The sequence below is a fragment of the Vombatus ursinus genome, unplaced genomic scaffold (assembly GCF_900497805.2).
Source record: "Vombatus ursinus unplaced genomic scaffold, bare-nosed wombat genome assembly UNPS02014812.1, whole genome shotgun sequence".
NCBI classification, from domain to species: Eukaryota; Metazoa; Chordata; class Mammalia; order Diprotodontia; family Vombatidae; genus Vombatus; species Vombatus ursinus.
In genome coordinates, this window is record NW_020954590.1 from 52,413,029 (window position 1) to 52,436,798 (window position 23,770).

At 39.1% G+C, this 23,770-nt stretch overlaps 1 protein-coding gene across 2 annotated transcripts in view; it reads right to left on the minus strand.

Moving 5' to 3' along the window:
* The window catches only part of LOC114053731 (NPC intracellular cholesterol transporter 1), a 51,574-nt gene that overhangs the window by 24,460 nt on the left and 3,344 nt on the right, over nt 1-23,770 (minus strand). For both annotated transcript variants that reach the window (XM_027876863.1, XM_027876862.1), the window contains exons 2-6: nt 15,417-15,539; nt 14,597-14,703; nt 5,537-5,712; nt 4,423-4,590; nt 623-872 (exon numbers count right to left, since the gene is read on the minus strand). In XM_027876863.1, coding sequence (XP_027732664.1) covers nt 623-872; nt 4,423-4,590; nt 5,537-5,712; nt 14,597-14,703; nt 15,417-15,539 — 824 coding nt within the window. The remainder of the gene's footprint in view (nt 1-622; nt 873-4,422; nt 4,591-5,536; nt 5,713-14,596; nt 14,704-15,416; nt 15,540-23,770) is intronic.

Here is a 23,770-nt window from a genome sequence, read left to right on the forward strand (position 1 = left end):
CCTTAGCAAAATGTCGAGCACATAGTAAGGGCTTAATAAATGCTTTTTCATTCAAAAGATTATGAAATCTTCTGAAAAAATAAAGTATATTTTTAAAGCAAAAAAAAAAAAAAGAGTATTCATCTTTCCTCCACACTCATCCTGAAAAAAAAATCTGCTTTTTTTTTTTGCATGTGTTCTTTAAACAGTTAACAAAATCAAAGTGTCTTTTCGAAGTCTTCATCTTAAAGTCTGCATCTCACATATTTTAGGCTCAAAAAAGTATTATTCCAGATTAACGACAAAGTAAACACTTATTCAGAAACTCAGAGGGGACAAAAAAGGATCTGAACTGATTTAATTCTGATGATTGGATAGTTTAAGCAAATAATAGCCAGTTAGAAAAGAAACACTCATATGAATTATACATAATTCAGAAAAAATTGGCTGAGTGTTTCAACAAGCCTCAGACTGGCTGCTTGCTTTTAAAAAAATTCACATTCTGTATTAATAACTCAGAAAACTGTTTCCTACACCAATTACTATGATGGGCACTTAATAGCCAAAAGAAAATTAACAATGTCACATACAAGTTTGCTTTTTTCCCCTCCTCTAAGGAGACGAAAAACTCGTAAGTCCTTACCTGTAGCACCATACTATAAAAAACATTCCAAAAAACACAAGCAAGAATCCCATGTAGAAGATCCACATAATGACATACATGGCATCCAAGCCAAGTATCAGCCAAGGAGCAGGAGGAGGTGGGGGCTGGGGTTTGGGCCCACAAGTAATGGAACAATCCTGACAGCTACAAGGTCCAGTTACATAATCCACTGACTCGTTACAGCCTTTGGTGGCATTGTTCATTGGTTCCATTCCATGAACAGGGATATCTAAGAGATTAAATAATGTTGAGTTAATACATTTTAACAAATTCACAGATTAACAAATTAACACCACATCTTAACAGAATGAGAACTTGATTTTATTTGAGAAGTTGGTTTAAATGACAAGAACTATTTGTAATATTCATTTTATATATATACTCACATACATATGTGTGTGTGTGTGTATGTGTATCTATATATAGTAAAAAGAAACCAAAGGAATAACCATATAGCAAAAAGAAAAAAAGTCTCCCTCTTCCTCTTCAACTTGATTTACCTCTCACCATCTCTTCCTGTCTCCCCTTGCCCCACCCACAACTTCTGATTCACAAGTACAGGCAATTTCCAGGGGGAGATTCCCTTCTAAGGACCAGCAATGAATTCATTTCCCATCTTAGACACATACTAGCCATGGGACTCCAGGCAAGTTCCTTAATTTTCTGGTGTACTAGATGGTTTTCTATTTCTCTATCAACAAGCATTCATTAAGACTCTACTATGTGCAGTCATTCTGGAAAGCTATTTGAAACTGTGCCCCAAAAGTTCCTAATAGTGCATACCCTTTGACTGAGCAATACTACCACCACTAGGACCACACACCAAAGAAATCAAAGTCTCTATATTTACAAAAATATCTATAGCAGCAATTTTTGTGGTGGCAAAGAAGAGGCAATTAAGGGAGTATCCATCAAATAGGGAATAGCTGAACACAATGTGGTATATGAATGTAATGGGATACTGCCGTAAGAAATTACAAAAGGGACAGTTTCAGACAAACTTGGGAAGGCTCGTATTACCTGATGCAGAATGAAATGACAAAACCAGTTGAACAATTTACAGAATAGCTACAACAAACAACTCTGAAAGACTTAAGAACTCTGATCAGCGTCATGGCAGATGGTAATTTCAGGAGCCCAATGATGAAGAAAAGAGGCAGCTAGATGGTGCAGCGGAGAGAGCGCCCGGCCCGGTGATAATCAGGAAGACTCATCTTCCTGAGTTCAATCCGGCCTCAGACATTACTAGCTGAGTGACCCTGGACAAGTCACTTACGCCCGTCTGTCTCAGTTTCTCATCTGTCAAACGAGCTGGGAGAAGGAAATGGTAAACCACTCCAGCATCTTACTACCTACCTTCTCAGACAGAGAAGTGACGGAGTCAAGCAAAATGAGATACAGATTTCTGGACATGGCTAATGCAAGAATGTTGTGTTCTACTATGGATATCTGTTATAAAGGTCTTTGGTTTTGTTTTCTTTCTCAATGGGAGAAATAGAGAGAAAATAAATGCTTGCTAACTGAAAAAAATTTTTAATTAAAAAAAGCTACAGCACTATAGAAAGGCAAGGAGCTCCTATTTTTTAATTTGAAATTAGAAATGGACAAATCTTTAATTTGTTTTCTCTTATTTGAGGTTTACTGAATATTATGATTTCTGACACACAGGCCAAAGAAGAAAGAGAGAAAAAGCCTCCTATGGGCAAGGCACATGCTAAGCACTAAAGATGCAAAGAAAAAAAGTGAAAATAGTCCCTACCCTCAAGGAACGTACATTCAAAAGGATAAAACAACATGTATACAGAAGACATATATGTAGTAAGTGGAAAGTAATGTTATGAGGGAAGGCATCAGCAATCGGGGGGTGAGGGTAGAAACCCCAGTAATGGAAAAATTAACACATCTAAGATAAGAAGGGAGGTGGTCTAAGGAAGGAAAGGTGGTTTTTTTTTTTTTTATCAAATTTCTCTAATAAAGGTCTGGTATCCAAAAGATGTGTCTGTGTGTATGTATATGTATACATATACTGGAAACAAAGCAGATGCCCATCAATGTAATGGAATATTACTGTACTGTAAGAAATGGTGTGTGTGAGATAAATATACACAGAAAGATCTATGTGAACTGATGCAAAATGAAATAAAAGCAATCAAGAAAACAATATACACAGTGACTACAACAATGTAAATGCAAAGAATGACATAAAAAAAGTAAATGTAACAAAATTATAAAGAGCAAACAGAATTCAAATGAAGATATATGAGAGGACACCCTCAACTCAACCTTTCATGCAGATGGGAAGTCCACAGGTGTTATACACTGCACGTTTTTGGACTTTTTCAATGCATTTATTAGTGGTTCTGATTTTTTTTCCTCCTAAAAAATACTATTTGTCATATGGGATGGTTCTCTGGGAGGAAGGAATACTTGGGATAACTATAATGATAAAAGAAGATAGTATTAAAAACAATTAAAAAAAAACCAGGAATGGAGAGGCTCAGAAGAGGAGTGGGTTTATCAGGGAAGACAATGAATTCTGATTTGGATGTGTTGAGTGTGAGATGTCTACATGACATTAATCTGAAATGTCACATAGGCAGCTTGCGACACTGGACTGGACTCAGAAACCAGATTAAAGAAAGTTCAGAAGCAAGTGAGAAGAGATGAAGGAGAGCCCTGAGAACTGACAATATTTTCAAATTTAGCTGAAAAGAGGGAGAGAGATAAAAGCCCGAGGCTGTCAGGAATGGCAGGGTGTGGTTTCTGTTTTTTTTTTTTGTTTTTCAAAGGATGGGAGAGCCCTGGTTTGCCTTTAGGCAACAGAGAAGAAACTAACAGATAAGGAGAGATTCAAGTCTGAAGGTGGGGAATGGTGGGGACAGCCCCTGGGAGAAGATGGGAGGGCATGGAATCAAGGGTACTACTAATATTCTCTAATTACAAATTGCTATAAGCACCATCCTGTCCTCCATAAACTATGTATTACTGTACATGATGTGCAATTAAGCTTGGGACCAGGATTCTATCATTGCCCATATTCTTTATCAGTTTCCAAATGCCACTGAGGCTTTCTCTGGTTCACTTTCACCTAATTTATAGTATAAGGCCTCATTACTACCCACCTGGAAAGGTGGAAACAGGTGGAAACAACAGTTTCCTAGTAGATCTCAGTGCTCTACTTTTCTCTGTAATTCATCTACTGCCAGACAAACCCTCTTAAAGCACACATCTTCTCATGTCATTCCTCTGCTCAAGTCATCAGTAGCTCCCTACTGTCTCAAAGTTTTGACTCTTCTGTTTGATATTCAAGGCCCACCCTAAACTGGCACTCCTCTATCTGCCCACACAGCCCTCTCTCATACTCCTGCCCGTGACATTAGTCCTGTGAAAAACAAAACTAACTAATGCTATCTTATTTTACTTCTAAAGAGTTAGTATAGGGGCTGACTACAGTAGTGCCACTAGCAAGGTGCCCCTCTCTTGTTTATTAGTAGCAAACTATTTTAGTTGTAGTCATCAATTTCATTTTAATTATATGCCTTTTGTTTCCAAATCAGAAGCAAGACATTTGTTTTGGAAATCACTTTAGAGTTCACATCATCATAGGGCCCTTTGAGGCCATCTAGTTCAACCTCCTTGTCTCACACTACAGAATATAGGTATGAGGAACCAAATTCATATAATGTCCACCCTGCCCACCCCTCAATCCAGTCAGTTTATTATCTGGCATTAAAACAACAGATTTTGAACATAATTGACAAAGAACAACTTTCCCCTACCTGAAAAAATAGGTGTGATGGTGAAAGGCGCTTGTCCATTATCTTTATTGAACATGTACTCAATCCAGTTGGTAGCATTGCAGTCTTTAGCATCTTTCCCACAAAGAAGTCCCAGTGCTTTATCATTACTTGAGGGGGCCTCAACATCCCGGCAGGCATTATACATGGCTAAAAACCAAAAACGGGGAGAAAAGGTGAAATGGAATATACTTGCTTTAGTTCCCCTGTCTCTTCGCATAAAGTTGACTCCCTCTGCCCCAAAGAGGTGTTCGAAGGCAGCCAGCTCCTGGAATTCTACAGCCCGTGCAAACTGGAGAGAAGACAAAGACTGAAGCATATAGCACAGTGAACCTGCACAACTTATCTTAGGCAGAGCCAAAGTACATCAAAAGAAAGGGAGAAACCAGGTGGGAAAGTTTGGGCTTTCTCTTCTCTGGGCAGTAGGGGTAAACTCTTCCCCTGACTCATTTTGTGCCTCCAAATACCAAGAAGAGAGTCAAAGAAAAGCAGAGCCCACTAAATACCAGAGGTGGAAGAGAAATAACCAGACTAGCAGTCTGTGTCATCTCCGGAAGTGCTTCAGGCTGAGAATGTGCAGAGAAAGGACCCCAGCTCAATTTCAATAGAGGGTTTTCCAAGCACCACAAACCTGACAGTGCCACATAAATGCCAATTATTATTTCTACACCACAAAATAATAAGAACTTGACTTATTTCCAATCTGTTCTTTTCTATTAGAGGCAGCTAGGCAGTACTGTACATAGAGTGCTAGATCTGAAGACTTCAGTTTGAATTCTGCCTCAGATACTTACTGTGTGACCCTGGGATAAGATAATGAACCTCTCTGTGACTGTTTCTTCCTCTATAAAATGGGGATAATAATAGTACCTACCTCACAGGGTTGTTCTAAGGATCAAATGAGATAACACATGCGAACTTTGAAGCACCAGAGAAATGCTAGCGGTTATTATTACTGTGGTGGTGGTGTTTATCCTGTAATAATCCTTTAACTCAAAGGACAAAAGTAATACACAATTCAGACGGCACTTAAGCAGAGGTCTTCCAACTCATCAGGTGCTCTTACCCTACACACATACACTCTATGTTAACTGACCATCAACAAAGCTCTGTCCAATGTAGTACTGTAGTCCTTCTACACTTCTTTTGGTCTCATTTGTGGTAGGGTCAATATCGTCATGGGTATCTGTAACATTCAGAAACAAGCTTTGTCGAGGGCTGCAAGTTAGCTCACAAAACAGGTTCATCAGGTTGTAAAAACAGGATGGACACCTGAAGAAAAAGTCAAAAGGAGGTCATGTTAACCAAATGATGTGGTACACAAATGGAGCTGTGATGAGAACGTATCCGATTCCAAATCCCTACTGGTTTTCTGAACACAAAGTTTCATGGAAAGAAAAATACTTCTCTGTACTTTTCAATTCATCGAGAGATGTAGTCTGTCTTAAAGCGAGAGGGACTTAGAATCATCTTACTACAAATGTCAAACAAAGAACATAAACAGCAAAAAGAGGTTTAATCTAGTAGGTTCTTAAATTTTTGTCCCATAACCATCTAATGGCACTAATAATTTTGGTTTCCCCATGTCCCACTTCACCTAAGCCTCCCTCAAAAGTGTGGTAGGGCTTCCAAGTTGTTTAAACAAAAACAATCTCTTCAGATCATATAAATGTTTCACTTTTCACTAAAGATTTCCATGCACAGGAACAAAGAGTTTTTAACTAATTTTTTGAGGCCCAGTTTAGGTGAGGGTCTCCCCCACCCCACCCTTAGATAGTAAAACCAGCCTTGCTTTACCTCTCTCAATTTATTAGTAACTAGGTTTGAAGAATAAAGCCGTGGAGTTGCCTGGGTGGACATAAAAACCCACATGCAGCAGAGAAGTTTATCTATACTGTGCATGTGACGGTCCTTTGGTCTGCCGCTGCCGCAACTGCAGATGCCTGCCGGCTCCAGGGTGCTGAGTCAGCAGTAATTGCCTTCACTCAAGATTTGCTTTGCAGGACTCTGGAGTTTACCCCATCATCTAAATACATTATTCTCCAGGACTTAAAGAACTATTTCTGCTTAACACCCGCTGCCCCCCACCCCCACTTTCCTTGGCTTCTACCACTCTCTTTGGCCTGCTCCCTGGTTAGAGGGCCTGCCATCATATAAACTGTCTCTAAAGTAATGCTGTGGTTTCTAATCCAAGACCCTTTAAAAAATATTCAAACATTTATCAAGTGCTTTCAGGGTACAGAACACTGTACAAGGCACTCTGGTAGGTACGAAATCTATACAGAATGAAATTCTTATGCACAGAAAATGATATATAGAAGGTGAAGTGGGGGAAGGAAGTGGGAAGTCCAGTAATGACTGGGAAGATGAAGAAAGGCTTCATGTAGAAGCAGGCATCTGAATTGCACTTTAAAAGGATGAGTAGGAACTCAACAAGTAGAGAAGGGAGGGCATCCTAACCAGAGGAAACAATCAGTCAACAAGCATTTATTCATGCTTATTAATGAGGCACTGTATTGGAAACACAAAGATAAGCAAAAACAGTCCATGCCCAGGGAAGGGAAATGATGTGAATTATTATAGAATATATCACGGGGGAGATGTACTAGTACACACCTAGGTACATAGTGTATGTGTTTATGTGTGTATATATATAAGCACACATATGCATGTATGTATGTACATACAAACACATAAACACAAACACACAGAGGAAGAAATCTAAAGGGGAAGACAGCAGCAAGGGAAACAAAGAAAAGGTCTGCTTCAGAAAGTGAGATTTGAGCTGAGTCTTGAAAGAAGCCATGGATTCTAATAGAGGTGAGGAGGGAAAGCATTCTGGGCATGGGGGACAACCAGTGCAAATGCACAGTCAGGAAACAAAGAATCCTCTGTGATGAACAGCAAGTAAGCTGGTGTAGCTGACCACAAGAAGTGTTTGTTGCAGGGTTCAAAAAGAATTGTCCAGATGGGCTGGAAAGCCTTATATGTGGAAGAGAGCAATAGAAGATGTGGCTGAACAAGTATGAAGGGGGGTGCCAGATTATATAGGGCCTTGAATATCACACAAAGGGTTGTGTGACTTAATTCAACAGGCAAGAGGGAACAATTATTGACAATCTTTAACAGAGGACTGATGGGACTACTGGATCAATGTACAAGAAGAGGCTGCAGCAGGTAAAAGAGAATGGAGACTCCATTTCACTAGGAGAGTGACAATGAAGGCTCATAGTAGAGGGGCAGCGGTGGCAATATAGAGAAAGGTACAGGCACAAGCAGGACAGGGACAGCAGGGAAAGGGATCAGAGATAGAAGGATCAAGTAAGTGAGGGTTTTCTGGAGGATGGGAGAGACATGGGCATGTTTGTAGGCAGTAGGGAGTGAGTCAGTAGTAAGACAGAGATTGAAAATATGTGATAGAATGGGGATGACAGAGGGGGTAATCTGTTGGAGGGGATGGGATGGAATGGGATTGTTTGAACAGGTAGAGAGGTTAGCCTTGGTAAGGAGTAAGGCAACTTCATCATGTGAGACAGGGTTTGTGAAGGAGGAAATGGTGGCAGAAGGCATCTGAGTGATACGAGATGAGGAAGTGGGGAAGAGGGAGTTCACACGAATGGCCTCAATATTTTTTGTAAAATATGAAGCAAAGTTCTCAGCTGAGAGAGTGTGGGGCAGGGAACGGCAGGAGGTTTAAGGAGGGATGAGGTCTGGAAGAGCTGCTGTGGAAAATGGGATTGTGAGTTGATAAGGGAGCAACAGGAAGACTGCTTAGCAACAGTCACTCAATTCAAATAAACATTAAGTGCCAATATGTGCCATATTGGAGATTCAAAGACTAAAATAGCCCTGCCTCAAGGATTTTGGTTAATAAAGAGGTGAGAGTTGAAGCTCATCTGCCTAAAAACACATGTTGAGCAACAACTAAGTAGGAAGAAGGCAAGGAGTCAAAGGGAATAAGGGGGAAAGGAATGTACAAGGGAAAACCAGGCCGGTGTGATCTCTGAATGAAGCAAGGCAGAAGGGGCACACTCAGGAATGGGGGGTGGGGCAGAGAGGGCGGAGTCAGTGTTCAATGCTGCAGAGATGTCAGAAAGAAGAGATCTGAACCAAGGTCACTGGATTTGGCAATGAGGAAATTACTGGTGACCTTGGAGAGAGTAGCTTCAATAGAATGGTAGAGACAGAAATAAGATTAAAAGGGATTAAGAAAGAGTGAACGGTGAAAAAGTGCCCTCCACATCAGTCATAGCATTTTCAACTTATTTAAAGTTTGACAGTGACTGAAGGGACAGAAATGGGAGAACAGGAAAATGGGGTAGAAGGACCAGGTGAAGGATTCTTTTTGACTAAGAAGACCCTGTTTGTTGGCAGACGGGAAAGACAGGGAGATTGAAGACTGGCTATGCAGAAAGAATGACTGCTGAAACAAAGTCCTAGGAGAGACAGCAGGAGAGTCTGCGACACTGGCCTACTTGCAGATCCTCAAATGCAAAATTGCTCTCCTTCTCCTTGTCAAAAGGAGATTCTGTGTCTGCCCTGGCTGTGCCTCATGCCAGGAATGCCCTGCCCCCCTCAACTCCACCTCTTGGTTTTCCCTTCCTTCAAGACTTGGGTCAGAATTCCACTTTTCTGCAGACCTTTCTAGGTCCCTCAAGCTATTTAGGCTTTCTTTCAGATTACCTTGCATTTATTCTGTATATCCTGTATGTACCTAGACATGTTCCCCCCCTTTCAATATACGATTGAGGGATTGTTTTTTTGAGGTTCTTTGTATCCCCAGAGTGGATGCAAAGTGGATGCAAATTTATTAAATGCACAATGCATTTAATAAATGTTTGCAAAAATGACTGTATTAGCTTTAGAGTAGGAATTACTCCTCTTCTCAGGTCAGGGGATTAATGAGATAAGTGAGGAATCGAAAGGATAAGAACAGAAGGAGCCACTTAGAATGGACTCAATCTTCTCAGGAAAGTTCAGTCATCCCTTTAAGGGAGAAGCATAAAGATTTGATAGAAGGCCTTGGCAGAAAAGAAATTTTAAATAGTTGCTATTATTGGGAAGTGATATAGGGAGCCAATAAGAATAAGACTGCTCAACAGAGGTGAGGACAGATCTAAATTAAAGTACCATAAATTAACAGTCCTTCCTTGCCATTCTCAAGGCAACTAAGAAGATTCTAAGCAAATCAATTAGCCATTATTTACTGAGTACCCACGTGCCAGGTATTATATTGGGCACTGGTGACAGAAGTACAAAGAGCAAAACAATCCTTATAATAAGCTCATATTCTAATGGGAGAAAACAAATGTATATAAAATATATATGGTCTACATATAAATATATGTGTATAAAATCAACACGGCACACACACACAAATACGTAGAGTTAATAAATACAAACATATTAAAAAAGTGGTTAAATACAAGGTAGTTTGAGAAGGGAAGCTATTAGCAGATGGAGGATAAAGGAGGAGATTAGGAAAGGCTTCATGCAAAAGGCATGTTAAAGGAAAAGAAGCAGAAGAAAGGAAGGAATACATTCTAGAAATGGGGAATGGCCAGGGAAAGGAGGATAGTTTGGCTGGATCTCAAAACATGCTAATGTCCAATAAGCTCAGAAAAGTAAGTTATGACCAGGATGTGTAAGGCTTTAAAAGCTAAACTGAGGAGTTTATTTTTGATCATAGAAGAAATAGGAAGCCAAAGGAAATGGCTGAATAGGGGAATCATATGGCACTTAAAGAGAATTACTTTGGCAGCAATATGTGGGAAGGACTCCCATGTGTGGGAGACTGTTTCAGTGAGCAAGGTGAGAGGTGATAAAGAAGTTGTGTGAGTAAAGGGATTCTGTGCAAAGATGTGAAGGTACAAAGGCCAAGATTTCCCATCTGTTTGAAATGGGGGGTAAGGGAGAGTAAGGTGTCCAGAATGAGGCAAAGGTTACTGTTCGTTTTTGCGTTGTTTCTTTTTTTTGAGGCAGAGATTATGAACCTGAGAAACTTCAAGGCTGGTGATATCCTTGCCAATAGGGAAGTTTCAAAAAGGACAGGTTTTGGGGGAAAGATGCTAAGTTCGGTTTTAGATATACTGAAAGCTGAAGATGTCTCTGGGATATCCAATTTGAAATGCCCAATATGTAGTTAATGACTGGGGACCAAAGGTGGGCAGCATGATGGCAGGAGACTGAGGCTGGATACATTCATTTGAAAGTCATCTGCATAGATATGATAGTTAAACCCACTAGAGTCAATGAGATTAGGGCCCAGGCTACAACACTGAGGAAAAACTCCCATAGTAAAAGGGTACGATGTAGATGAAAAAGCAGCAGAAGATACTGCTAAAGAGTAGTCAAGCAAGTAGGAAAAGAACCAGGAGAGAGTAGCATCATAAAAACCCAGAGTAGAGTAGCTAGGAAGAGAGGGTGGTCAACAACGTCAAAGTAGCAGAGGCCAAGAATTAGAACTGAGAAAAGATGAGCACATTTGGTAGGTTTGGAAACAGCCGTTTTGATTGAGTGAGAGAAATGGATGCATGCCACTAAGGAAGGGAGAAGAGATATAGGGAAACATGAAGACCCAAGTTCAAATCCCAGATCAGATACTTTCTTAGCTGTGTGACAATTAGCCCTACCTCCCAAAGTGCTATTGGAAGGATCAAATGAAATAACATGTACAGCAAACCTTTGTAAATCTCAAAGAACTATATAAACACTAGTTATGTTGACGCTGATGACGATATCTTGAGGGGATAGTAGGGTCTATCAAAATAAAATTTATTTCAGAAACACAGAAGAAGTGCACATATTTTATACTGTAGAAAACTATATTTGAACACAACAGTTAAAGTATGCAATAGTATGGACATTAGGAATAGGAAGTAACACCCAAAAAGAAAAAAATGGCAGCCTAAGGGGGTGGAAGGACATATAAGAAATCAGACCTTGGCCACTGTATTATCGAAATTTGCATAATTATTTTTCTTTGCTACACAGGAAAGATTCTGGGGTAGGTTGGGGAGGGGGAAAGGGGCAGGGTGAACAGAGGGACAAAAGGAAATAATTGCAGTAGTACTAAATAAAACAAAAAAGTCAGTAAAATATTTTTTAGAAGTGAGTTCACAAGTTGTGGTATATGAATATAATGGAATACTACTGTGCTATAAAAAATGATGAACAGGCTGACTTCAGAAAAACCTGGAAAGACTTGTATGGTCTGATCCTGAGTGAAATGAGCAGAACCAGGAGAACGTTGTACACAGTAACAGCCACAGTGTGAGATGACTAATATTGACAGACTTAATCCTTCTCAGCAATACAAGGATCTAAGACATCTCCAAAGGCCTCATGATAGAAAATGCTATCCACATCCAAAGGAAAAACTATGGAGTTTGAATGCAGATGGAAGCATATTATTTGCTACTTTTTTCCTACTGTTGTGTTTTGTTTCCTCTTTCTGGTGGTTCCTCCTATTGGTTCTAATTCTTACTTACAACATGACTAATGTGAAAATATGTTTATTAGGAATGTATATGTATAGCCTATATCAGATTGTGTGCCATCTTGGAAAGGGAGGTGGGGAGGGAGGGGGAGAAAAATTTAAAACTCAAAAAGCTTATGGAAGTGATTGTTGATAATTCAAAATAAATTAATTTTAAAAAAAGTGAGTTCACCCTCTTTATTGTTTTTCTTTCCCTGTGGGCAGTGACCTCTTTGTTATCTCTCACAACACTTTGTATATCACTTTGCTCAACTCAGGTCCTCAGCTATCTCATGGGTGTCAGTTTGCCAATCTCTCTGATTGATCTGTTAATAGAGATCTGTAATGGTGAAAAAGCTAGTGAAATGAGCACCGGATTTTGATGTAAAGGACCTGAACTCAATGACTGGCTCTAGTAACTGCTACATGTTTGACTATGGACCAGTCACTTCTTCTGTGTCCCAGTGGCTAGACTACATGACCTCACAGGTCCCTTTAAGGGTTAAGATGTTTCTACAATTGGATTTTAGAATGCTGATTAACAACTCTGTGAAGATCTCAGGCTTCCCTGATACAGTAGAACAATTAATCTGGTTTTTCATCCTCAAATAACTAACTACAAATGACCCAGGATCTTGGGAAGAAATTATTAATTACTTCCAATACAATTATACCAATATACAGAAGCCACTCTATGATAGGGATTAGAGGACCTTCATGTTGTTGGTAGCTTGCTGCACTGGAAGAATAACATTAGTTTCCATATACATTGATGCATACTTTATTGGAACTTTACTGGTTAAAAAAGACTGAACCCTGAAACCCTACTTTACACACTAGGTCAAAGGAACAAATCAATCAGGAACCTTTGGCTTTCACATGACCAAACAACCACACATCAGCATCACAATCTTTGGGATCTTAGTAAAAAATTCCAAGACAAAATTGATTACAATTATCAAAGTTCAACTTTACTTAAGGATTAGAAGCACAGAATAGAGATCCAAATCTAAAACAGAGTGAAAGAGAACAATGAGTTCTTAAGGAGAGGAAAGCAGTTGAGCATAAAAGGAAATGAGTCATGGCTACAAGGAGAAAATATCTAATGTGGCTGTTTAAGGTTCAAGGACCACCCGGAAGCCATCTCTCTACCCCTCAAGCAGGTACAACCACTAGTTTGAAATCCAACAATCCTTAAATTGTCAAGGGCAAAGTGTAGCCAATATTATTCAGCAAGCATTTGTAAAATGCCTATTCTGTATTCAGCATTGTGCCCTGCCTTCAAGAAGCTGTCCTATGGACAGCTAGATGGCAGAGTAGAAAGAATGCTGGGCTTAGAGTCAGGAAGACCTAAGTCCAGACATTTACTACCTGTGTGACCTGAACAAGTCACTTAAATCACTTCCTGCCTCAGTTTCCTCATCTGCAAAAGAATAAAAAAAATGAGGATAATAATAGCACCTGCCTCCCCCGCACTGTTGGAAGGATCAAATGAGATAATATTTGTAAGATGCTTCACAAACCTTAATGTACTATAAAAATGCTATTTATAATGCTATATAAATGCTGTTGTAAAGAAACTCAAAATATAGACAAAAATTAAATATAAAATATATTCAAAGCAGATACATAGTCATTTCGATGAGAGGGTTCTAAAAACTAGTGGAGTTCAGAAAAAGACTTAAAGAGGAGCTGGCAACTGAGCTGAGCTATGAATGGAGACAGGGATTCTAAAAAGCAGAAGGGAGGAAAGAGAGCTGGGGAACCGAAGTAAGCCAATGTGGCTGAAATGCTGGGCACATTGGGAAAGCAATATAAAACATACCTTGAAAGGCAGGCTAGAGCCAGCTCATAATACAGGGTTTTAAATGCCAAGGGGAACAGATTATGTTTTGTCTTAAAGGCAACAGGAAGCCACTGAAAATTCTTGAGCAAGGGAGTGATACTGTTAGTCATGGGTTTATGGAATATTAAAATTGTCAGCCATGTGGATGATGGATTGGAAAGGCAAATGACTAAGAGAAAGGAGACCAATTAAGAGGCTATTTCAACAGTCTGGGTGCAATATAATAAGGGTCTGAACTAAAGTGGTTGTCATCTGAGTGGAAAAAAAGGAAGGGATATAACCGCTGAGTAATCAGATATGGGGGAAAAGAGGAAGAGTGAATAGAATGAATGAAGCAAATGAGTAAGTGGAAGGAGAATGGGGATACCCTTAATAGAAATGGGAAAGTTTGGAGGGAAGTTTTTAGACATAAGTTCAAGAAATCTATGGGGCATTCAGGTGGGGATATCTAACAGGCAGTTAGCAATACAAAACCGGAGCTCAGGGTTGAGATTAAGGCTAGAAAGATTTAAGAGTCATTTGTATAAAGGTAATAACAGAATGCATGGGCTGATGAAATAACGAAAGGAAAAAATGTAGAGAAAGTAAAACCAAAAACCAAAAACCTAAAGTAAATTGGAGAACTCAAAATTTAAACTCTATCAAAACACCCTTCAAAAATCTAACAACTACTAGTTAATCTTCCTTTCCAATCAGTCATGACAAAAATTGCTTTCCTATATGTTCTGTGACTTGCCACCCTTCTCAAGTGGATCCACATGATAGTTCAATGGTTCATAAAAACCTTATTGTGAGGTGTTTGTCTTCCCTACTTGCCAGGATCATCCACTTACCTGGACAGAAACTGTAGAGGCAGTTGCAAATTATTTTTCAGTGTCTGAAGTTGCTGTATGTCACAACAAAGACTGACATTATCATAGAAGAACCCTGGACAGAGTTCCTTTTAGAGGAGAGAAAGCAAACAAAGGCACATAGGGTCAGTACAGTTAAAACAGAGGTACCAAATGATGGTTCTAAAAAAAAAAGCTTTTTTATAAATGATTCTCCTAAGGGTAAAACTACACATCAATAAAACACTTTTTAAAAGCTTCCTAATAACTTTAAAAATGAACCAAAGTGTGTTAGAAGCATTTCAGGGAGAGAATCTGTTGTAAAGCAGAGGCCTCTGGACCTGGAGTCAGCAGATCTGGGTTCAAATCCTGACTCTGATACTCTGTGTGAACTTGGGCACTTAATCTCTTTTGGCCTCAGATTCCTATCTAATGAAACTTATTCCCATCTTCCATTAAAATATCTGTTGTTACCCACACATTGTATAGTATAGTGTGACCGATGCTCTGAATATTCGTAACAATAATAATGATAATGAGGATGACAACTATCACTGACAAAGCACTTTAAAGTCCCAAAAGTATTTTATAAATATTATCTCTTTTTATCTTCACAACAACCCTGGAAGGTAGGTGTTATTATTATCCTCATTTTACAGAAGAGGAAACTGAAAGACAGATGTTTAGTGACTTGTCCTTGGTCACAGAGCTTGTAAGTATCTGAGCCTGGATTTGAACTAAGGCTTTCCTGACTCCAGGTCCTGGGCTCTATCTACTGTGTTATTCAGCTTCCTATTTCAAAATATAAACATAATAAACTCACCTGCACTAAGTCATATCCATCCTTTGACAATGGTTTTGGTGGCCCTGAATATTCACAGTTGTATCTCTTACCTTCGGATGTCATGCCACACTCTCCATACCAAACACATGATTGTGAAAATACCTAAACAAAGAACCCAAAATTCTATAACCAAAACAAATACAAACAATCTTAATGCCAAAAAACATTTCAACAATAAGAACCTAAAGTCTCTCTATATGTACTATGATCTATTTTTTTCTTTTTTTGGCTAGGCAATGGGGTTAAGTGACTTGCCCAGGGTCACACAGCTAGTAAGTGTTAAGTGTCTGAGGTCTGATTTGAACTCAGGTCTTCCTGAACCCAGGGCTGGTGCTCTATCCACTGCACCACCTAGCTGCCCCCATGTACTATGATCTAAAGCAGAGGTTATTCACCTAGGTTCTGTGAACTTGTTTTAAAAAATGTTTTAATCACTATATTTCAATATAATCAGTTTCCTTTGTAATCCTATATATTTAATTTTATGCATTTTATAAACATCATTCTGAGAAGGGGTCCACGACATAAAAAGATTAAGAACCTCTGATACAAAGGTTGCCTGTGCTCTAAGCATGACATCTCCCTCCCTCAAACCAAGGATTAGAAGGACAGATACCTTTAAAAAGGAGGTCCTCTGGGGTTTTTTAATCCCCTTAGGCAAACATTTATTGAAGTACTCACAATCAGAATTCTGGTCTCCCATATCTAGCAGTGGTGCACACAAATGGAAATCTATTTTAAGGAAGTGATCTTTGCTGACTTTTCTAGGTACGGCTTTCTTAAGTACTGACAGGGGGAATAGGTAGTTTCAGGTGTGAAGAAAGAAGATTTGCTAGCAGGAACAAAGCAGCCAGGTATGGGAAGATGGGGACAAGGGATTAATCTCTTATCCACAGGCTCAGGACATAATGCTACCCAATCCTTCCATCCCTCTTCACACCAGGAACTAAGGGACGTTTTAGATATATTTGGATTAGCTGGAATAAACCAAGAGTAGAAAGAATGCAGAGTGCCTAGGTCTAGGGACTTAAGATCAGAATAAATAAAGATTATGTTAATGTCAGCAGCCTCAAGGGTATCACTTAATCAACAAATCTCTTACTTAAAAGATGCTCAAGAGCCACTCATATTCCTCATGTGACAGTCACAAGATTATAAATAAATAAATAAATAAATATATATATATATATATATATATATATCAGAAGGAAGAGGGTATAGTTTGAAACAGTCCAGTGAAGTTTCAATTCTAGGTTATGGTGGCAGCACCAGTTACCAAAAGTAACCTCAGTGATAAGACCGACAGTGAGGATTAACCACAAATGTTCTACACTAAGTATTCTTAAAGCACATCTGACCATTTTTTTTTAAGGTAACTAAAGAAAAACTGTAACAATCTGCTTGAAGCAACTTCAGGGAAGTACACTCAATCTATCAGTTTCTTCATTCTACAGACATTTTTTTTTCGTGAGGCAATCAGGGTTAAGTGACTTACCCAGGGTCACACAGCTAGTTAAGTATCAAGTGTCTCATTCTACAGACATTAAAGGCAGAGGATTGTGCTGAATGGCGGGGGAAACAAAGGTCCTTGTCCTCATCATGCTCACAATCAAAAGGATATAATTTGTGCAAATTCACTATAGTATGAAATAATACAGAAGTGATGCACGAAATGACTAATATGGAAATATTTTACATGACTGTACATGTATAACCTATATCTGATTGCTTACCATCTTGGGGGGTTGGAGGGGAGAGGAAGGGAGGGATAGAATTTGAAACTCAAAACTTAAAAAAAAATGCGTTAAAATTGTTTTTACATGTAATTGGGGGAAAAACAAAATACTATTTTAAAAGCATATAAAATAATATATAAGTAAATTACAGCAACACATTTGCAGACTTTTTTAATGTATTGATCAGTTTTACTGATTTCATTTCTTTTATTATCTTTAAAATGTTATTATATGAGATAGCTCTCTGGGACGATCTCATATATTAGGAGGAAATCTTGGTAACGTATAAAAATGAAAAACATCAACAAAAACTTATTTTAAAAGGTGTTTGTATGTAGTTATGTACATGTGTATTTATATGTGTGTGCATACACAAACATGTATGTATATCCATAATATATATACAAAGTAGATACAAAGGAGAGGCAATAGTAGCTGGGAAAACCAAAGAAAGGCTTCCTCCAAACAATCACTGAGCTCTGTTCTGAAGGAGGCCAAGGACTCCATGGGACAGAGGCTGGGGGACAAAGCATTTCAGACAGGGTCATGGAGGTGGGAGATGGAGTCTCCACATGAGGAACAGCAAGTAGCCCGCAACGGCTGGACTATGTTGTTGTTCAGTCATTTTTCAGTCGTGTCTGACTCTCTCTTACCCCATTTAAGGTTTTCTTGGCAAAAACTGGAGTGGTTTGCTATTTCCTCCTCCAGCTCATTTACAGATGACGAAACTGAGGCAAATAGGCATAAGTGGCTTGCCCAGGGTCACACTGCTAATAAATGTGTCTGAGGCTGAATTTGAACTCAGGTCTTTCTGACTCTGGACCTGGCACTCTATCTACTGTGCCATCTAGTTGCTCTATAGATTGCGTGAAAGGGAATAATGTATAAACGTGTAAAGATATGAAGGGGCCAGGTTATGAGAACCTCTAGATCAGTGCTTCTCCCCATATGGGGTCGTGACCCACAGTTTAAGAAGCACTGAAGGGTTCACAAGTAGAAAAAGTTTAATAAATCCTGCTCTAGATGACAAAGGGATTTATATTTGATCTTAGAAGTGATAGGGAGCCACTGGGGTTTGAAAGCAAATAGAGTGAGCTCAGCAAACTTAATTTCTTCCTTTAGCCTGGAAAACAGACCTGACAAACTGTCTTCAAATACCCAAAGGGCTGCCGTGGGGAAGACAGACTAGAGAGCACTTACACTGTAGGGCTCCACAAAGGACAAAAAAAAGATCACTGGGTAAAAATTACACAAAGGAAAACAAACTCTGACTTGTCTAAAAATAGGATGGTAGTCCCTCATATAGCAGTGAATTCTCTACTGCTAGAAGGCCTCAAGGGGCAGGCACCACCTTACACAACGAAAGGCCAAGTGACCACTATCAGGCACACTGCAAAGCAGACTCCTGTTTATTGGAAAGACTTGCACGAACTGATGCTGAGTAAAGTGAGCAGGAACCAGGAGAACACTGTACACAGTAACAGCCGCACTGTGTGCTGACTCACTTTGATAGACTTGGCTCTTCTCAGCAATGCAAAGATCTAAGACATCTCCAAAGGTCCCATGATGGAAAGTGCTATCCACATCCAGAGAAAGAACTACGGAGTCTGAAGGCAGATGGAAGCACACTACTTTCTCTTTTTTGTTTGCTTGTTTTTTTCTTTCTTGTGTTCTGATTCTTTCCCCCTTTGTTCTGACTCTTCTTTCACAACATGACTAATGTGGAAATATGTTCAATATGATTGTACATCATAACCTACATCAGACTGCATGCTGTCTTGGGGAGGGGGGAAGGAAAAGTGAATGCTGAAAATTTAAAAAAAAAACAATTAAAAAAAACTGGAAGATTAAAAAGAAAGACTCCTGTTTAAGGTACGAGGCTGAATCAGACCACTAGATTCTCTTTCTACTCTAAGACATCAGGAGCTCAAAATATAACTTTTCTTCTCTGACATTTTAAATTCTGAGCTACACTTTCTGTGGTTCACATGACAGCTAAGTTCACTTTTCTGCATGTTCCACACCCCTGATACCCCCCCTCAAGTCTAGGAAACACCTGTGGTATACAACAGCCTTACTAAGACGCTCTCACCTAGTTTTAGAAGAAAAGAACTCTCCGATAGTTCTTTCAAGGGATCATATATACATGAAGCATCGTGAAAGCAAACTCGAGTAAGACATGGATCCTAGAACTTGCATTCCAATAAGATAAACAGACATCCAGGGCTACGATATTTTAGAGGAAGGAGAGATTATTTCTAAATCTGTTCTAGATTAAGCCTTTGTAGTTATTGTTTTAAGTAAGAATGAGGCTAGCTATCCATATGGAGGCAGTGCTCGCCAGACAACTCAGATTCACAACCTCTATCTCTCACGTAATCCCTAACCCTCATATCCAATCAATTGTCAAATCGTGTGATTCTGCCTCCATAATAGCTCTCATATTCACTTCCTTTCAACTCAAATATCCAGTTCAGGCTTTTGTTACCTCTTGCCTGGACACTTTTTGTTTTTAGGATGCAGCTATAGATCCTCCAATCTCCAATCCATCCTTGCTCCAATCTATCATCTATACAGCCACCAAACTGATTCCTAAGGTGCAGCTCTGCCTGCACCATTCTAAACACTGAGGATACAAAGAAAGGCAAAAGACAGGCCATGCTCTCAAGGAGCTCACAGTCAAATGGAAGAGACAAACAAGATATACAGGATAAATTAGAGATACAACAGAGGGAAACTTTAGAAGCTTCTTACCACCTCTAGGATGCAATACGCATATTCTTTCTTTTGGCATTGAAAACCCACAACATAGTTCTAGGCTCTATTTCCTGACTGATTTCATTAACATCATTCACCCTTATACTTTCTATATTTTAGCCAAACTGGCCCACTTACCTACATATAACATTCAATATGCAACCTCCAAGCATTTGCACACACTACTCTCCTTTCCAGAAGGTACCCCCTCCTCACCTCTGCCTCCTGGAATCTTTAGCTTTCTTCAAAGACCTGCTCAAGAGCCACTTTCTACAAAAGACCTTTCCTGATATCCCAGATTTTCATGTTCCACCCCACATGTGTCTTGTATATATTTTGTATTGATATGTCTATCTATTTTTTGTTTATCCCCAGGAGAATTAAGCAACTTGAAGGCAGGGACCATTTAATTTTTCCTTGCATCTGTTGCACCTATAACAGTGCCTTGCCTGTAGAGGTGCTCAAAAAAAATGGCTGTTTAATGAATTAATGCTAGAATGAGGAAAAGTCATCTACAAAAGTTTCACAAACAACAATGTCTCCAAGAATTATTGAAGAACCATCTTTTCGGATATTATTTTCTAAGCAATATTACAAGTTATTTTGGGTATTCAATAATACTAATGTCTACTAAGTTAAAAGGTCATACAGCTCCTAAGGAGCACATTAATATGACAATAGTTCTCCAACTTCTCAGTGGAACTTCACTTTGAACAAAAATTCGGTGGAGCTGGATCAGTAAAATCTTTCAAGGTAACTTGTTAAAATGTCTACTATATTAATGGTACCAGATAAACCAAAGCTGATTAGAAAACAAAAACTCCTAAGTTCTTAAAGCAAAACTGTGATTAGCTGAGGACCTGGTTGCAAGTCCTAACTATGATACTCTTTACATATATTTGGAAAAGTCACTTAACCCCTCTTAACCCAGTTTCTTCATCATCTTAATAATAGCTAACATTTATACAGCATTTACTATGTGCCAGGTACTATGCTAAGCACTTTTCAATTATTGTCTCATTTAATCCTCACAACAATCCTGGGATCTAAGTATCATTATTATCCCCATTTTACAGATGAGGAAACTGAGGCAAACAGGGGTTAAGTGATTTGTCCAAGGTCACACAGCTAGTATGTATCTAAGAGCACATTTGAACTCAGGTCTTCCTGACTCAAGGCCTGTGCTCCATCCACTGTTCTACCTAGCTGTCTCATCTGTAAAATAAGGGGGCCAAAGCTTCTAAGATTCCTTGAAGCTTCCAATCTATGATCCTTCAATTGCTATTAGATACTGGCTTATGAAAGTAAACAGAAAAAAAAGAACTGCTCTGAAGCACCTTACAAAATCCAATCGGACAGTTTCCAATTACTAAACATGTAATGATAATAAACTTCTACATCACACCAAGTCATCTGTAATGTTGCTGAATCCAAATTAAAATGGATCTAAAAAAATGAGGGTTTAAATGGTTTTTTTTTGTAATTCCAAATGCCACTTTAGTTTTTTGTCAATACCATGAAACTATTTTTTTTTAATTTTCTAACAAAACGGCCTATGATCAACCCCAAGTAGACTATAATACAATGCTCGCTATGTGAAGTGAGATACCTGAGAAATGAAATAAAAAACTAGACTTAGTACAAGGTCAAGAACACAGGACTACGGGACTTCAACATTTAAATTGCTAAAGAAATGTCAATTATTACTATGACTGGAGCAAACGGAGAAAACTCCACGCAGAAATCAAATCATCAATCTGATCTCTCTTTGTCTTGAAGAATAGGGAGGATTTCAAAAGAGGATCATTCAGGGAGAGGCAGGGGAGAGGAGCACTCCAGCAATGATGGGAGAGTAAGGAGACGGAATGGACTAGGAGTCTAGGGAATAAGAACTGAGTAGTTCAGTTGTAGGAAAATTGGGGAAAATAAGGTTGCAAAAGTAGGCTGGATGTGGATTTAGAAAATTTGGCTAAATGGTAACCCACCTCCGGAAAATGATGACAGAGAGCTGGGTCTATGTCCAATGTGTATGTGTGAAAACATTTGAAGCTGCTGTTGAATACATGCTCATGGGAGACTTGAGAGTTAATTAAGAAAAAAAAGTGTGGAGAGACAACATGGATACACTCTGAATGTCAAGCTAAAGGTGGTTTCTAGACCTGAATCAGTAGGTGCTGATTTTCTTTAAGGTGACACCCATCCTACTTCACAAATAACAAGCCAGAACTTCTGACAAATATCCCTAAATTTTATTCAATGGGGCAAGGTCTCAGAAACAGAGATTATGTTGTTTGGATTACAATGAGGGATTCTTTGTTCCGTGTAATACAACAGTGGAGTATCACAAAGACCTATTCAGCCTGTCTCTAACCATTTGCATCTAAGAAAAGATCATTTTCTTTGAATTACTAATATATGATATTAACCTCCTCCCCTCTCCACAAAAAAGGAAAATAAGGCACAGTCTATCAAAGTATTAAGAAAAAATGTTGCCCTGTTTTAGTGTTTCCTCACCTCCCACCTTCCCAAGTCAAAAGGTTAAGTAGTCTAACTTTCTGCCTAATACCTATTCAACTAGCTCAACTATCAACTTTGCTAAATCCGATTCTCCTGAAGAGCCCGTGAAAGCTATGTGGAACTATGTCCAAAGTTACTAAATTGTGAATACCCTTTGACCCTTCAATACCATTACTACGTCTATAACCCCAAACAGATTAAAGAGGAAAAGCACTCATGTGTACAAAAATATTTTTTAGCAGCTTTTTGTTTTTTTTGGCAGCTAGGTGATACAGGATAGAGTGCTTGGCTTCAAGTTCCATTATACCTGAGTTCAAACCCTCTCTTAGACACTTACTAGCTGTGTGATCCTGGACAAACCGTTTGCCTCAGTGTTTTCTCACTGTAAAATGGGGGTAATAATAGGACCTACCTCTCAGCATTGTTATGAAGGTCAAATGAGATATTTATAAAGTGCCTGGCACATAGTAAGAGCTATAGGAATGTTAGCTATTATCTTTGTAGTATCAAAGAATTGAAAACCTAGTGAGTGCCCATCAACTTGGGGAATGACTGAACAAACTAAGGTACATGAATGTAAAGGAATATTATTGTACCATAAAAAAATTATGAAAGGGAGCAGCGAGGTGGCACAGTGGATAGAGCACCGGCCCTGGAGTCAGGAGGACCTGAGTTCAAATCCAGCCTCAGACACTTGACCCCTGTGTGACCCTGGGCAAGTCATTTAACTCCATTGCCCAGACCCCCCCCCGAAAAAACCCCAAAAATTTATTAAAGAGGCAGTTTCCTTGAAACCTGGGAAGACTTGTATAAACTGATGGGGTAAAAAGAACCAAGAAAGCAATGTATAAAATAACAACACTGCAAAAATAATAACTGAAAAACTTTAATCAACACCATGAACATCTTGTCAGAGGTGATAAAACTCAGGTGCAGCATGAAACATTTCTTGGACATGGTCAATATGAAAATCTTCGTATGTTACAGAGGCCTTGTCCCCCCCTTCCCCTGTGAGTGGGGGGGGGGCAATGGAAGGGAGAGAAAACTGATTTTTGTTCACTGAAACAATTTTTCATTTAAAAAAAAAGGGGGCTCATGATCACTTACAGACAGGAGAACAGGGATTCCTCAACTTTCCAAAATGTTATAGAATTATTCTGGCCAACTACAAGCCTTAGAAATGCACTAATTTTTGCTGGAGTTCTAAAGGTATCCAACTACTCAGGACAGCAATCTGGAATTATCCCAAAAGAGCTAAAAAAAACTGTGCATACTTCCAGGGCTATATCCCAAAGAGATCATACAAATGGGAAAAGGACCCAC